Source organism: Amia ocellicauda, chromosome 14, assembly GCF_036373705.1.
Source record: "Amia ocellicauda isolate fAmiCal2 chromosome 14, fAmiCal2.hap1, whole genome shotgun sequence".
Classification (NCBI taxonomy): domain Eukaryota; kingdom Metazoa; phylum Chordata; class Actinopteri; order Amiiformes; family Amiidae; genus Amia; species Amia ocellicauda.
This window is the reverse complement of record NC_089863.1, coordinates 4,720,483-4,736,999: the sequence shown is the minus strand read 5'-3', so window position 1 is coordinate 4,736,999 and position 16,517 is coordinate 4,720,483. Positions and strand designations below refer to the sequence as shown.

At 44.9% G+C, this 16,517-nt stretch overlaps 2 protein-coding genes and 1 non-coding gene across 6 annotated transcripts; all 3 read right to left on the bottom strand.

Moving 5' to 3' along the window:
* Positions 1 to 1,077: 1,077 nt before the first annotated feature.
* LOC136768421 (membrane-spanning 4-domains subfamily A member 4D) lies at positions 1,078 to 5,470 on the bottom strand. Of its 4 annotated transcripts, none has more exons than XM_066722633.1 (7): positions 5,045 to 5,470; positions 3,171 to 3,321; positions 2,969 to 3,079; positions 2,754 to 2,807; positions 2,386 to 2,544; positions 2,055 to 2,177; positions 1,078 to 1,765 (listed from the first exon to the last, which is right to left on the bottom strand). In XM_066722633.1, the coding sequence occupies exons 2-7, from the start codon at positions 3,312 to 3,314 to the stop codon at positions 1,718 to 1,720; spliced, it is 639 nt and encodes a 212-aa protein (XP_066578730.1). In that variant the 5' UTR covers positions 3,315 to 3,321; positions 5,045 to 5,470; the 3' UTR covers positions 1,078 to 1,717. The 4 variants fall into 4 exon arrangements, with proteins under 4 accessions (XP_066578730.1, XP_066578729.1, XP_066578732.1 ...); XM_066722632.1 differs by lacking the exon at positions 5,045 to 5,470 and adding an exon at positions 4,853 to 5,038; XM_066722635.1 differs by lacking the exons at positions 2,055 to 2,177; positions 5,045 to 5,470 and adding an exon at positions 4,853 to 5,038.
* Positions 5,471 to 11,519: 6,049 nt separating this feature from the next.
* LOC136768000 (zona pellucida sperm-binding protein 3-like) lies at positions 11,520 to 14,105 on the bottom strand. The gene is made up of 9 exons (XM_066722063.1): positions 14,006 to 14,105; positions 13,253 to 13,368; positions 12,844 to 12,947; positions 12,596 to 12,773; positions 12,365 to 12,482; positions 12,189 to 12,268; positions 11,976 to 12,094; positions 11,786 to 11,879; positions 11,520 to 11,608 (listed from the first exon to the last, which is right to left on the bottom strand). The coding sequence occupies exons 2-8, from the start codon at positions 13,291 to 13,293 to the stop codon at positions 11,803 to 11,805; spliced, it is 717 nt and encodes a 238-aa protein (XP_066578160.1). The 5' UTR covers positions 13,294 to 13,368; positions 14,006 to 14,105; the 3' UTR covers positions 11,520 to 11,608; positions 11,786 to 11,802.
* Positions 14,106 to 15,279: 1,174 nt separating this feature from the next.
* On the bottom strand, positions 15,280 to 15,352 carry trnar-acg (transfer RNA arginine (anticodon ACG)). The gene has a single exon. It is a non-coding gene; the product is annotated as a tRNA-Arg (tRNA).
* Between the last annotated feature and the right edge of the window lie 1,165 nt (positions 15,353 to 16,517).

Sequence of the window (16,517 nt, the reverse complement as noted above, 5' to 3'; positions counted from 1 at the left end):
TGGTCTCTGTCTCACCTCAGTGGGTGTGGGAGGGGTGCTGGGTAGTGTCCACTAGTCCTAAATGGTTAAATCTGACTCTTTGGTCAATGTCACCCTTCTAGTGTGAGTCCCTGCCCCAGGCGTGTGTTTGGCAGGATTATATGGATTTGTTATTGGGCAAAATAAATTGCCTCTTGTCAATTCTGTAAGTGAAATGCACATAGTCAGGATGGGTTTTTGTTTGGTTTTGAAAATGTGCCATTCAGACGTGTACAACAAACTGGTGCACAAAGTGACTTTTTGTGATCTTATACACAATCCCATAACTAGGCACTGTGCTCCTGCTCAATGGTGTTTTCTGGGCTTTTTTTACTTTCCCAATGTTTGAAGTACTGTTATTAAGGCTCTATGCTGCTTTATTATGGTTTTAAGGTGCACATTATATTGACAGAACAGCTGTTAAATGATCTGCTGAGTGTGGCATGCTGAATTGAGATTCTATTCAAAAATGAATAGCATTTTGTAGAGATTCTCAGGACCTTGGGGTGATTGTTTCAGTCACTCCAGTGTACCATAGGACACCAGGACAATGTTGCTTTTGACCTCTCCTGTCTGTGTACTACATTGGTTAGAGCCCACCTCTGAACAGTGATGCAAATTCTCCCTCCATACACTCCTGCTTTCCATACAAATAAGAAATTGTCTGAGTGGAGGTGGAACAATTGTGATTTCAGTTCACGTGACCTCAGGCCCCTCCTCAATGCCACGAATGCTGGTTGGCTGACCATCATTGCACAGGACTGCAGAGCAGCGATGTGCCCTGCAAGGAGGGAAAACATCCAGTGTGATGTTCAAGACAACTTGAGGTCTGATGGACTGTTGATGAGTGTGGAATATACGGTGTTTGTGCAGCTTTTTTGACGCTTTGTTCTTGCAGTGAGTTGTCTGCTTGGAGTCTTTTATTCTCTGTATCTACAGCATCATTGCATTTGTAAAGGACAGAGGTGAAATGGAGTGGTTTCTTTCTGGATATCCCTGCTCCTGAGTGATGTTCCATCTGAATTTGGTAAAATCATGGAAAGAATACAGCCCATGCTGTGATGGTTACGTGCCTTTTATGGTACATACTGTAATTATCATATCAACAGGTGGGTTAGCCATAGTAGGGTATATTGATGGTAGTAGTTAGTATTTATTGTGCCATTATGTAAAACAAATGATTGAAGTAACTTTTCATTAGGTAACAAGTTGTATGTTGTGATGGAAAGATGATTTCTGTGTTTCATGTTTTGAGTGTCTTGGTGCAATCTGCAAATTAAATCTGCCATTTTGGCCAACCCGTTTCAATTTAGGGCTGTGTGTTCATTGTTTTGAAAGTGTGAATTCTGCTTGGACAAATGTGCTCAAGCAATTAAATAAAACTGCAATAAGGGGGTGGTGTTGTCAAGTACATCCACAGGGGCTGCTACACAAATAATTGTGGAGGTCGTCAGCTTCCCGACTGCCTCGCTCTGAGCACTACGGCAAGCCCAGCTGGAGGGAAAGGGTCGGCACGGGTCTGTGTCGCTCTGATGTTCCTCGTCCAATCGTCATCCATCTCTGACTGTCGCTGACTGAAACTCCTTTGTCAACAGTCACCGCTCCCCCACTGGACACCAGGACTCGCTCGTGGGCTGCGTATGTAGCGTGGGTCTTCAGTCTTTATTTTGGGGGTGGGGGGCGTTGTGGCCGGGTCCTCTCACTGCTGCGACTGGGCCGGGCCAGGAGCGTTCACCGTGATCACCGGCTGTGTTGCGAGAGATGAAGAGCAACAAGTTAGCCCACAGGATGGTAACGAGTGATCAATTCAATAATTCAGAGCTTAATTGGAAGAAGAGTCAGTAGAACAGTGACCTCGACATTAGAATCCTTCCATCAACATTAATATTAATAATAATAATAATTAATACCACTATAGGTAGTGCTACTACCACTATATTAATAGTGATCCTACAGCTTCCCCCAATAAGTGCCAGTGTGCCAGTGTGCCAGTCCGCAGTGTGCCACTGTTCCAGGGTATCAGTGTGTCAGTTTACCATTCTGCTGGCGGGGCTGCAGCAGCGCACGGCCTTGCCACAGTAGACGGCCAGCGTGATGCACAGGACTGTGATGACCACTTGCACCAACAACTGCTCTGCGCTGATGTGATCAGTTATCTCCTGTGGACACACACACACACAGCTGAGCAGGGGGCAGGGAGAGAATTTCTGGGCAGTGCCAGTCCTGTACAGAACTTTCAGATTAATATTCTCAGTGACTTTGCAGCAGTCCAGTCCATTCCAGTCCAGTCCAGTCAGACAGACATAGGGAGAGCGAGAGTGAGAGAGAGTGAGAGATAACAGAGACCGAGAGAGAGAGTGCACTCACTGTGAGCTGCTGGCACACCCTCTCTTCAACCATTGTTTTGTCCAAATGCATCCAGCAGCTGTACATGATAGGGCTGTTGGTGTGGATGGCTAAGTTGGCGTAGATCACAAAGACCGAGCACACACACCCAATGATCTCCATGGCCATGCAGGCCTTAATCTGCAAGAGAGGCAGAGTGCATATTATTATACTAATATCTATTAGCAGCTCTCAATTCCATGATTTGTTTTCATTTATTAAACTTCTGATGAGGCCTTTTATAATCAGAATTATAGTAGTTTTTAGTATTGAATTGATCCCACCGCCCACCACCTATAGGAATGCAGCCCCGACCCCTTAAATAATGGAAATTAGTTCTCGTGACTCACTCTGGGCATGTGCAGGTTACTTGCCGATATCGCAACACCACCTGCTATAATGGTCTGAAAAGACAAGACAGGGTTAGAGAGACAGGGTGAGAGGAGAGAGACAGAGAGCTGGACAGACACAGACACGGAGGGACAGAGAGACAGACATGGAGAGACAGAGAGATGTACAGAGACACGGGGGTGCAGAGAGACAGATGCACAAACAGACGACGTACGATAAGGGAGCAGATCAGACGGACGATCATCATATCCAGCTGCTCCATTTCGTTGAACCAGTTCATGAGTGCGATGCTGATCACGTGCACGCTGAGCATGATCTGGGTTATCTGGGGAGCCACAGACACAGAGTTAACCTCCCCCCACTCTGGGGACTGAGATATGTAGCACCCCCACCCCACCACAAATTCCCACTCCTACCCCCAGCGCTTTGGGCTCCCCCTCCAGGAACTTTTGGGTGAAGCTGCTGTTCTTCTGGAAAGACACCGTCACCAGTGGCCCCTCCTCGGTGGCCGGGCGGGCCGTCTCCTCAGAGGCAGAGGCAGCGGGGGAGAGCTCCTCCATGATCGCGCTACACAAAGACACGGTGGAGTGGAGTTAGACACACAAACACACATGGACGATTGAAAATGGACGATTACACAGATAATTTAACATTATTTTTCTTTGAAAGAGTGCAACCCCCCCATCTACCAGCATGCATGTGGACAACTCTGTGTTATTCTGCATTATTGTTTCTCTATCCGCCATCATGCAAAGTGTTGTGCCATTTAATGCAAATGTACAAAAACATCTGCTGTTTGGCATGTTTTGCTCAATCCAAAGAAGATCCCAAAAGTTGAATGTAGCTGTGCAACTGAAAATATGTATATAACTCTGTATCAGGGTGAAAATATGTATATAACGTATGCATAATTTATTAGGCTTAATAGGCCAATTGCATCGCCCTGAAAGCAGCATACTGGACATGATCCCGTGGTTAGCAGCTCTGTAATAAGTTAATTGCAATTGACCCATTATTATTATCATCTCATCATCATTATTATTATTATTATTATTATTATTATTATTATTATTATTATTATTATTATATACCGAAAAATACATATTGTTGACACAAAATGTATAAGGGAGTATTTCACTTTGTTAACCCATCTGTATTAAATCTGAATACAAATGTTAAATATAAATGTTGAATCTAAATATCATATCTGATTGAAAATGTTAATGTAAAATCTTGTTTAATCCAATTGTTAAATCTAAGTCTAAGTTTTAAAACTAAATGTTGAATGCAAGTCTAAATATTCAATCTAAAAGTTAAATCTAAATAATACATCGAAATGTTCAGTTTAAATCCAAACGTTAAATCGAAATCGAAATGTTCAATCGAAATGTTAAACATAAACCTATATGTTCAATGTGAATACAGATGTTAAATATAAATGTTGACTCTAAATATCATATCTTATTGCAAATGTTAAATCTGGAGTTTACATAATAAATATGTAGCTAACTTGCACATACAGTCCCGCCCCTCTGGTGGCAGTGGGGGTGGGATGATCTCTGTAAATGTGCAGTGACAGCGAGTTCAATATTTCAATTGTTCTCTTATAAAAGTAAACCTAAAGTAAACTTACGCAATTTTCATAAAATTAATATCTTATGAGGCATTCTAAAGTATACCGAATTTACTCAATTGCATTAAACTGCTCGAAACTCAGTGTGTGTCTGCGTGGGTCTGTGTTTAAAGGCGCAAGAAGTGCACACAATCGATATAAACCCACAGCTGGTACACACATACATACACAAACACATACGCAGCCTATCCATACATACATACACATACCATACATTCATACCCGTCGCTGCACATGAAATGTTCAATGAAAAAACCACGGACGGGCAAACGGAAACAAGACAGCATTATTATTATTATTATTATTATTATTATTATTATTAATACTACTACTACTCATAATAATTATACTACTACTACTACTACTACTACTACTCATAATACTACTACTACTACTACTACTACTACTACTACTACTACTAATAATAATAATAATAATAACAGATTAGTTAAGATTGTTACTTACATGATTGGACGACGTTTGCAGAATCACCACACAGACTAAATTTATGATTTCTTTACATGGAAACGGCTCAAAAATAAATACTACTTCAACGCATTGTTGCCGACAGGATGAGGTTGAATATATGGTTCATTCGGACCCGATACACACACACACGCGCACACATAACAGTCTCTTTGGCAAGGGCTGTCTTACCGGATGCGATTCTCTACTTTGCTTCCCAAAGTAAAAACGTATTTGAATCGTCTGCAAGTTGCAAAAGGAGCGAGCTTTTCAACTGAAAACAAGACGAGGGGAAAACATCTGCACTTAGCTGTGCCTCATTTCCGCCCACTCCCCCTTTCTGTGTTGAAAACACAGTGTGTCTCAGTGCGGGGGCGGTCAGAGACCCCTTCTGCAACTTCTCCACCATCTGCAGCTCTGCATTGGCCAGATGTATCGTGGCTGCAAACTAATGGACGGAAATCCAGTGTTTTGTTCACGCTGTTTTCATACACGCATGTCCAGTATAGCTTTAGTGTGAAGTACACGGTTCTGTGGGCGCTGCAATGGTACACAATCCGATTTCAAACCCAATGTGGTCCTCTGTGTGATTTATTTGAAACGTGAAAACGGGAAGGTTGTACGTAACATATGCAAACACTCTTTACACACCACTGTACTGTCGAACTGCAGCCCATGCAGAATGAGCGATAGACTCCTACAGCAGGTTCTAGCTAGAATACTGTTTTATTGTTTGTAGTATTTTACATTTTTCAAAATATGAAAACATTCAACATTTTTTAATACTTATGATTAAAAAAATTTAAAACAATGACTAAAATCACTTAAAAAAAATTAAAATCTCAAAGTGATAAAATTCAAATAACTAAACGTGCATAAGGGAAAACAAACGTGATAAAAGCAAAACTGCTAACCAACAAAAGAGTCAAATACATTGAAAATAACTGAAAATGAATCGGACAAATCAATAAACAAATAAAACAAGAAAATAAAAAACAAACCAAAACGGTCCGATTCATTTAAAATTAAAACCAAACGGCCAATGTATTTGACAAAAGAATAAAACAAAACAACCAAAAAAAAACCAATCAAAACAAGTGTTTTTTAAAAACAACTAAATCTTTAAAAAACAATTAAAATTATTATTTTTTTAATTCATTTTTAAAATTAATCTTCCATAAAAAGGTTAAAAGATCTTGGCTCGGGCTCCAGCAGGGGGAGATGGTCATCCCTGGAGGTGGGTCCCATCATGGGATCCTGAGCTCCCCCAGATCTTGTATACGCCAGTTCTTATAGGCTTCCTCCTTGCCCCTCTGATGGACCTCCAGATTGACGTAGTCCCTTACGAGCACCATGCCCCTCCACGCGATGACAATCGGGTCCAGCTCCTGCTTATTGAATAGACAGATATTCCGTCCCTCCCACAGGGCCTGCTTCACTGCGCAGACGACACGCCACCAGCACGTCAGGGTGGAAGATGTTAATCCTCTGGCTGGACCATATAAGATCTGCTGGGCGGTCGCCCGCACAGGAACGGCAAACCTGTGGAGGAACGGAGAAAACAGGAGCCAGACCCTGTAGGCGGAGGGGCAATGTCTAAAGATGTGAGCCTCCGTCTCCTTCCCCAGGCAACCCTTATAGGGGCAGATGTCATAAGGAGCTATGCCCCTTCTGAGACACCGACTCACAGCCATCCAGGAGACATCTTTCTGCGTATTCGTGAGGCAAACGTGCGTAGCGTTAGCCCAGATAAACCGGCAGGTTTCGGGAGGGAAATCTTCTATCCGGCTGGTCTCCTGGGTAGATCTCATCTGGCTACAGATGGTCTTATAATCCCAGGAGGCCAGCACGACTTTATGGAGGCCTACTTCGAGCGCAAAGGCTCGGAGCGCCCTGTAGAACGGCGGGGGATCCCACGAGTGCGGCCTGGTGTTATCCATGGCGCAGAGGCCGAATGCGCCCTGGATGTTCTTGACCACATAGGCCAGCCCCTGCGCCTTTATCAGAGTCAATTCGGTATACTTTAGAATGCCTCATAAGATATTAATTTTATGAAAATTGCGTAAGTTTACTTTAGGTTTACTTTTATAAGAGAACAATTGAAATATTGAACTCGCTGTCACTGCACATTTACAGAGATCATCCCACCCCCACTGCCACCACAGGGGCGGGACTGTATGTGCAAGTTAGCTACATATTTATTATGTAAACTCCAGATTTAACATTTGCAATCAGATATGATATTTAGAGTCAACATTTATATTTAACATCTGTATTCACATTGAACATATAGGTTTATGTTTAACATTTCGATTGAACATTTCGATTTCGATTTAACGTTTGGATTTAATCTGAACATTTCGATGTATTATTTAGATTTAACTTTTAGATTGAATATTTAGACTTGCATTCAACATTTAGTTTTAAAACTTAGACTTAGATTTAACAATTGGATTAAACAAGATTTTACATTAACATTTTCAATCAGATATGATATTTAGATTCAACATTTATATTTAACATTTGTATTCAGATTTAATACAGATGGGTTAACAAAGTGAAATACTCCCTTATACATTTTGTGTCAACAATATGTATTTTTCGGTATATTATAATAATAATATACATAATAATATACATAATAATAATATACATAATAATAATATACATAATAATAATATACATAATAATATACATAATAATGATGATGATGATGAGATGATAATAATAATGGGTCAATTGCAATTAACTTATTACAGAGCTGCTAACCACGGGATCATGTCCAGTATGCTGCTTTCAGGGCGATGCAATTGGCCTATTAAGCCTAATAAATTATGCATACGTTATATACATATTTTCACCCTGATACAGAGTTATATACATATTTTCAGTTGCACAGCTTACATTCAACTTTTGGGATCTTCTTTGGATTGAGCAAAACTTGCCAAACAGCAGATGTTTTTGTACATTTGCATTAAATGGCACAACACTTTGCATGATGGCGGATAGAGAAACAATAATGCAGAATAACACAGAGTTGTCCACATGCATGCTGGTAGATGGGGGGGTTGCACTCTTTCAAAGAAAAATAATGTTAAATTATCTGTGTAATCGTCCATTTTCAATCGTCCATGTGTGTTTGTGTGTCTAACTCCACTCCACCGTGTCTTTGTGTAGCGCGATCATGGAGGAGCTCTCCCCCGCTGCCTCTGCCTCTGAGGAGACGGCCCGCCCGGCCACCGAGGAGGGGCCACTGGTGACGGTGTCTTTCCAGAAGAACAGCAGCTTCACCCAAAAGTTCCTGGAGGGGGAGCCCAAAGCGCTGGGGGTAGGAGTGGGAATTTGTGGTGGGGTGGGGGGGCTACATATCTCAGTCCCCAGAGTGGGGGGAGGTTAACTCTGTGTCTGTGGCTCCCCAGATAACCCAGATCATGCTCAGCGTGTACGTGATCAGCATCGCACTCATGAACTGGTTCAACGAAATGGAGCAGTTGGATATGATGATCGTCCGTCTGATCTACTCCGTTATCGTACGTCGTCTGTCTCTCTCTGCGTCTGTTTGTGCGTCTGTCTCTCTGCCCCCCCATGTCTCTGTCTGTGCATCTCTCTGTCCCTCCATGTCTGTCTGTCTCTCCATGTGTCCGTCTGTCTCTGTCTGTGCATCTCTCTGTCCCCTTTGTCTCTGTCTGTGCATCTCTCTGACCTTCCATGTCTGTCTCTCTGAGCATCTCTCTATCTCTCCATGTCTGTTGCTCTGTCGCTCTGTGTCTGTCTCTCTGTGCATCTCTCTGTCTTCCATGTCTGTGTCGGTCCAGCTCTCTGTCTCTCTCCTCTCCCCCTGTCTCTAACCCTGTCTTGTCTTTTCAGACCATTATAGCAGGTGGAGTTGCAAAATCAGCAAGTAACCTGCACATGCCCAGAGTGAGTCACGAGAACTAATTTCCATTATTTAAGGAGTCGGGGCTGCATTCCTATAGGTGGTGGGCGGTGGGATCAATTCAATACTAAAAACTACTATAATTCTGATTATAAAAGGCCTCATCAGAAGTTTAATAAATGAAAACAAATCATGGAATTGAGAGCTGCTAATAGATATTAGTATAATAATATGCACTCTGCCTCTCTTGCAGATTAAGGCCTGCATGGCCATGGAGATCATTGGGTGTGTGTGCTCGGTCTTTGTGATCTTCACCAACTTAGCCATCCACACCAACAGCCCCATCATCTACAGCTGCTGGATGCATTTGGACAAAACAATGGTTGAAGAGAGGGTGTGCCAGCAGCTCACAGTGAGTGCACTCTCTCTCTCGGTCTCTGTTATCTCTCACTCTCTCTCGCTCTCCCTATGTCTGTCTGACTGGACTGGACTGGACTGCTGCAAAGTCACTGAGAATATTAATCTGAAAGTTCTGTACAGGACTGGCACTGCCCATAAATTCTCTCCCTGCCCCCTGCTCAGCTGTGTGTGTGTGTGTCCACAGGAGATAACTGATCACATCAGCGCAGAGCAGTTGTTGGTGCAAGTGGTCATCACAGTCCTGTGCATCACGCTGGCCATCTACTGTGGCAAGGCCGTGCGCTGCTGCAGCCCCGCCAGCAGAATGGTAAACTGACACACTGATACCCTGGAACAGTGGCACACTGCGGACTGGCACACTGGCACACTGGCACTTATTGGGGGAAGCTGTAGGATCACTATTAATATAGTGGTAGTAGCACTACCTATAGTGGTATTAATTATTATTATTATTAATATTAATGTTGATGGAAGGATTCTAATGTCGAGGTCACTGTTCTACTGCGTCTTCTTCCAATTAAGCTCTGAATTATTGAATTGATCACTCGTTACCATCCTGTGGGCTAACTTGTTGCTCTTCATCTCTCGCAACACAGCCGGTGATCACGGTGAACGCTCCTGGCCCGGCCCAGTCGCAGCAGTGAGAGGACCCGGCCACAACGCCCCCCACCCCCAAAATAAAGACTGAAGACCCACGCTACATACGCAGCCCACGAGCGAGTCCTGGTGTCCAGTGGGGGAGCGGTGACTGTTGACAAAGGAGTTTCAGTCAGCGACAGTCAGAGATGGATGACGATTGGACGAGGAACATCAGAGCGACACAGACCCGTGCTGACCCTTTCCCTCCAGCTGGGCTTGCCGTAGTGCTCAGAGCGAGGCAGTCGGGAAGCTGACGACCTCCACAATTATTTGTGTAGCAGCCTCTGTGGATGTACTTGACAACACCACCCCCTTATTGCAGTTTTACTTAATTGCTTGAGCACATTTGTCCAAGCAGAATTCACACTTTCAAAACAATGAACACACAGCCCTAAATTGAAACGGGTTGGCCAAAATGGCAGATTTAATTTGCAGATTGCACCAAGACACTCAAAACATGAAACACAGAAATCATCTTTCCATCACAACATACAACTTGTTACCTAATGAAAAGTTACTTCAATCATTTGTTTTACATAATGGCACAATAAATACTAACTACTACCATCAATATACCCTACTATGGCTAACCCACCTGTTGATATGATAATTACAGTATGTACCATAAAAGGCACGTAACCATCACAGCATGGGCTGTATTCTTTCCATGATTTTACCAAATTCAGATGGAACATCACTCAGGAGCAGGGATATCCAGAAAGAAACCACTCCATTTCACCTCTGTCCTTTACAAATGCAATGATGCTGTAGATACAGAGAATAAAAGACTCCAAGCAGACAACTCACTGCAAGAACAAAGCGTCAAAAAAGCTGCACAAACACCGTATATTCCACACTCATCAACAGTCCATCAGACCTCAAGTTGTCTTGAACATCACACTGGATGTTTTCCCTCCTTGCAGGGCACATCGCTGCTCTGCAGTCCTGTGCAATGATGGTCAGCCAACCAGCATTCGTGGCATTGAGGAGGGGCCTGAGGTCACGTGAACTGAAATCACAATTGTTCCACCTCCACTCAGACAATTTCTTATTTGTATGGAAAGCAGGAGTGTATGGAGGGAGAATTTGCATCACTGTTCAGAGGTGGGCTCTAACCAATGTAGTACACAGACAGGAGAGGTCAAAAGCAACATTGTCCTGGTGTCCTATGGTACACTGGAGTGACTGAAACAATCACCCCAAGGTCCTGAGAATCTCTACAAAATGCTATTCATTTTTGAATAGAATCTCAATTCAGCATGCCACACTCAGCAGATCATTTAACAGCTGTTCTGTCAATATAATGTGCACCTTAAAACCATAATAAAGCAGCATAGAGCCTTAATAACAGTACTTCAAACATTGGGAAAGTAAAAAAAGCCCAGAAAACACCATTGAGCAGGAGCACAGTGCCTAGTTATGGGATTGTGTAGAAGATCACAAAAAGTCACTTTGTGCACCAGTTTGTTGTACACGTCTGAATGGCACATTTTCAAAACCAAACAAAAACCCATCCTGACTATGTGCATTTCACTTACAGAATTGACAAGAGGCAATTTATTTTGCCCAATAACAAATCCATATAATCCTGCCAAACACACACCTGGGGCAGGGACTCACACTAGAAGGGTGACATTGACCAAAGAGTCAGATTTAACCATTTAGGACTAGTGGACACTACCCAGCACCCCTCCCACACCCACTGAGGTGAGACAGAGACCATTTAATTGCTTTGACTTTTATTCTCAATGTACAGGAGACAGATTGCATTTGTACAGTAGGAGTCCTGCCCACAGACAGGGCCACAGCCCCAGCACAGCCTGCAGGGAGAGAGAGAGGGGTTACTTCACAGACCACAGCCAGCATTCGAGTCTGCTTCCTACAAGGGCAGGAAGTCAGACAAATATACCCAAGTTACTTAGGGTTTGAGCCGAGTCACGACCAACTCAGGTGTTGCATGGATATAGAGCTGGGGTCCAGTTTAAAGTGCCACTAACCCCCTCTCCAAAGGCAGCTACTGGGCAGTGTTGGGCTGAGATCGGCCCATGATGAAGAACGGGCCCAGTATGGCGTCGGCCTCCTGCACCACCCCTGCAGGGAGACAGGCAGGGCATTAGGGCCCGTGAGGGGGGGATCCATCTCAGACCAGCACAAGGTTTAAGAGTTCAGTCAGCTTCCTGCACCCACCCTGCTCTGGAGATGGGGCCCCTCGGCTCCTGCGCCTCAAGCCCCGGGCCCTGGAGGCGGGGTCACAGCTGGAGTCACAGCAGCTGCACACCTGGTCACTGCCATCCACAGACTGCCACCTTGGGAAGGAGGATTGGATTGTTGAACAGAGGGGGGGGGTGGGAAGCATTTTGGAGTTGCACCAGCTTCACCCCCAATAGACCACCCCCTCACCTCTGCACAAAGGAGCAGGCCTTGTTCTGGGCATCGTTCTGGGAGGCAAGCGCCATGGTCAGGTGGCAGGTGATGTAGAGCTGCAGGAGGGAGAGACCGAGGGACAGGACAGCACATGAGCGTGGGGGAGGGGGCAGGGTCACTCACACAGCCCAGAGGAGAGCGCAGGGACTCACGGAGCTGCGGGCATCCTGGTGGAAGCGGAAGGCCTCCAGCTGCATGCGGAGACTAGAATCCTGGGGCCGTGGCAGGAAGCGCGAGCTGGATCCAGTAGCCTTGGAGTCCACAAAGCACCTGCAGGGAGAGTCTGTATTGGGGAGGGGCCACAGGTCTCAGCGAGGTGTGAATCTGGCAAGTCCTAGTCTAGGGGGACAGACAGGAGCTCACAATAGGCCCCCCAGACTCACCCATGGTTCTCAATGAAGGCGTAGCTGGGCGAGGAGGTCTGGTTCGGCTCAAGGGTGGCCACACAGCGGTCCACGAACAGCCGCAGGGGCAGGTGGCCGGTCAGGTTGACCGAGGCCTTGAGGTGCAGCATGTCCCCCAGGTAGAAGACGTTGGAGGGCCTCTGGGAGCTCCAGTCATCTGCAGGGAGATGCAAGTGTCAGTGCCAGCATTGACCACACAGGCACCACCTGGACCTCTGTAGGGGTACCAGTCATGAGCTGCAGGGAGAAGTCCAGGACATCCTCAGCAGTGCGAGTGGAGGTGAAGGGGACCCAGGTGGGCTTCAGGGCATCACTGCTCACATTGGCCGTCCTGCAGGAGAGAGGGGTCCCTCATCAGCATTTACAGCAGAGAATTGAGCTCATCGAGTCCTCCAGTCTGGAGAACTCAATCCAGCAACTTACAAAAACATGGGTTGCATCTTGGAAAGGCATGGTTTACTCTACATCATGTGTTGAAACTAGGGGGTGGGGAAAAAAAAAAAAAAAAAAAAAGCACTGGCCTGGACCTCAAATCCAAACACAGCCCAGGTTTAGAGCACAAGAGGGGAGGGGTGGGAACCTGCACATCAGATCTCCTGAATGACATCAGGCCTGTGGCCAATAGGCCTTGCTCACCTGTTATAGTGGCACTCGAGTGGGATGGAGGCGTTGTTCATCCGGATGATGCCACCGGGGGAAGGGGCCGGAGTGTAGAACAGGGTGTTGGAGTACACCAGCAAGTCCTCGGTGAACTGGGGCAGCCAAAGAGAAGCAGCATTTAAGCTGGTTAACAACTCTTGCATTGCATGTCTAGTTACAGTTCAGACCATGACAATTAGGATAAATTCAGAGCATCATACTGGACAGTATATTGCAGCACAGCCTACTGGGAGGAACAGATAGGGCAGTGAAGGAGTTGCTTCTGGAAGAGCACTAGAGAGCTAAACTAGTGGTTTTCAACCCAGGACCTGGAAGCCCCCCCCCCTGCCCCCTCACCCTATGGTTTTGTTCCAACGGAGCACAAGAACACCCTTAAGTTTAACCAATAATCAAATCAAAGCCTTCATTTGAAATTATAAGCTTGTATAAGGAATCAACTTCTGATCAGTTACACACATTTTAAGTCAATTAAAGTAAGGGTTCAATTAAGTAATTAAGAGCTCGGCTAGAACGAAACCCAGCAGGGTAGGGAATACTCCAGATCCAGGGTTGAGAACCACTGAACTACTCGGTAGGTCCATCACAGCCAATACAGGGGTCACACGCATCTAAGCGGACACCCAATGTGTTGGGCTCCAGCAGAACTATGCCAGGGAGTCCTGCTGGAGGGACCGGGACCCAGAGCACTATAGCACTAGACTTCACTATACTGTGAAGGGCAGCGCCTACCGACAGCTCGCTCCCGCAGTCCTGCAGCTCGGCGGTGATCACGAACGACTCGCCCCCGGGGGAGGCGACGGTGCAGGTGCCGCCACTGGGAGCCAATCAGAGACCAGCCCGGAGTGGTCAGTGTGAACAGGTCCGGCCCGGCGTGGGAATGCGCCCCGACACGGCCAGTCGCAGGTCAACGACCGACAGGGACACAGAGTGATCAAAATATACAGATTATTATTATGATTATTATTCGTTTTATTAAATAATGGCAAGGAGGCTTTAACAAAGTAATTTGTCAAGGAGGCTTCCTGATTGTATTATATTTCAAAGAATCATGTTAGCAATATTTTCATTATGACTGCAATGTACTGGGTTGATTTCGTTCAGATGTCCGTGCTCCCTGGGGTTATTAGTGGAGTGCACCTGCACTACCACGGCCACTATTATCCAATTGAATACATCGCAGTTAAAGTAACTTGGTCGTCTGCTTCGAAATGGGGCTGTATTGTTATTATTTAATTTAGAGATGTCAGCTGCCTGTCAAATTGATATTTTCCACTACAGTGAATAAACGCACCTGTAGGGTGTTTCCCAGGAACACGTCACACATCAACACACAGCAGGGTGAGACAGCCCCGCCACTGTCATTTCACTGGCACCCTCATACAGAGGAGCTCGTTAAGACACATGACACGAACATGGTGCGATTTTTAGGACTCTGCATTAATTAATGCAATCAGTAATCAGCCCTTAATAAAAACAATGAAGTTGACTTTCATGATCTGCTTCAGGGCCAGTTTTTATTCTCTCCTTCGTGTCTAGTGGGTTATTTATTTATTTACACACCTTGCATTAATCGTATCAATCTCTAAATCGCTCTGCCTTGACAATGGCACTATTCTGATAAACATAAATTGATTGATTAATTGATTGAATGATTAGCCCCATTTCGGATCTGTCCAATCGCTGCCCTCCGCCAATCAGGGCTCGGAGGTATTTAAGGAGCTGAGCGCCGTTTCTCGCTACTTCAACAGAGTCTTATTTCAGGTGAGAGGCAGCAGTTGGGTACAGGTTGAATTGAATGAGCAGATGGAGCCATGAACACATTGAATGTATGTTGCACCTCAGTCACACTGGTGCAATGGTTTGATAATCATCATGGAATGAGATTGGAGTGTGGTAGCGGTGACTTTGATGGTCCTCCCATGCCTGGTCCGGCACACTATGATGTAGTGCTGCTGGTCGCCAGATATGAGAAGAAAAGAGTGAGAGTTGGTTGTAGATGCTGTCGGGCCAGGTAGGAGTCGAACCTACAGTCTTCTGATTCGTAGTCAGACGCGTTATCCATTGCGCCACTGGCCCCACGTTTGGACGCACTCAAGCAATCCGATGGAAACAGCTTCTTCTGTCCTGGAACAGGGTATCAGTGCACCCAAAGGGATGCAAAGTTCAGAGCGAACCTGCAGCCGGCGCTGCACAGGGCGGTGCTGCCACAGGAAGCAGCAGGGAATTAGCTCAGATGGTAGAGCGCTCACTTAGCATGCGAGAGGTGGCGGGACCGATGCCCGCATTCTCCAGAGCTTCTTCATCTGCTACCAGACCCGTCTTCAGCCCGCAGGACAGCCATGCTGAGATCCTCACAAGCATACGAGGTGTCGTCATTTTTCACTTCTTTATCACAACCACCATAGCATTCGTAAATATATCCACCCCAATGTATTCACAACAAGAACAATACAGTGTATTCTGTTTTGACCAAACAGATGTATTTAGACTTCTTCAAATATTCTGTATCAGTTCATATTACTTCGCTCTATACTATAAAATATTACATTTTTACATAGATCTAAGAAAAACGTATGTCCGTATGTAACACCAATTTTATGTTCACATTTCCCTCTGTGCATTTACAGTTCTTTGTAGACATTTTTTCTTCTTTCCTATTTATATTTCCTCCTCTGCATTTCGTCTACTCTGTAAATAGAGATATAAAGAGAAAAACACCACCTCACCTTTTCAAGTCACGTTCTCTTTCATATTTTGGCTTTGCTTGTTGTAGTGATGAGAAGGGCCAGAATGCATTGTACATTCATTTGTGCGACAGGTTATCATGTATGGAGGATAATCCAAGGCAGAATTAAATATAAATGCAGAGAGAAGATAATAAATAAATACATGAATTATACATGTTGAACATAGAAATAAATCAATGCAGATTCATATTAACGTATTTTTAATTCGATTTCTTAGCAGACACCATAGCCAGGGTGACTTACAGATGTTAACGAGATATTACCACATTTTGTTTTCCTTACACTTAACCCATTGGCATGGGTGGGCATTAACTGGTGCAATCTAGCTAAAGTTCCTTGCTCAAGAGTAGTAAGCGTACCAGGGTTTGCACACACCGTGCTCTGCTACAGGGTACAGAGCCCAAACCACTACTCCACACTGTATTCAAAAGTGATTATCTGTTCAAATGAATGTAGTGTTGTGGAAGTGTCTTATAGTAACAGAGTCTTATTAT

Bases quoted from the DNA above. Each gene is read 5' to 3' on its own strand.
- LOC136768421 (XM_066722633.1), bottom strand. From the start codon at position 3,314: ATGGAGGAGCTCTCCCCCGCTGCCTCTGCCTCTGAGGAGACGGCCCGC. The intron at 2,808-2,968 runs GTACGTCGTCTG...TTGTCTTTTCAG, and splicing joins GTCTGATCTGCTCCCTTATC to ACCATTATAGCAGGTGGTGT. The intron at 1,766-2,054 runs GTAAACTGACAC...CTCGCAACACAG, and splicing joins GCAGCCCCGCCAGCAGAATG to CCGGTGATCACGGTGAACGC.
- LOC136768000 (XM_066722063.1), bottom strand. From the start codon at position 13,293: ATGAACAACGCCTCCATCCCACTCGAGTGCCACTATAACAG. The intron at 12,774-12,843 runs GTACCCCTACAG...ATCTCCCTGCAG, and splicing joins CTCCCTGCAGCTCATGACTG to ATGACTGGAGCTCCCAGAGG. The intron at 12,483-12,595 runs GTGAGTCTGGGG...CTCTCCCTGCAG, and splicing joins GCCTTCATTGAGAACCATGG to GTGCTTTGTGGACTCCAAGG.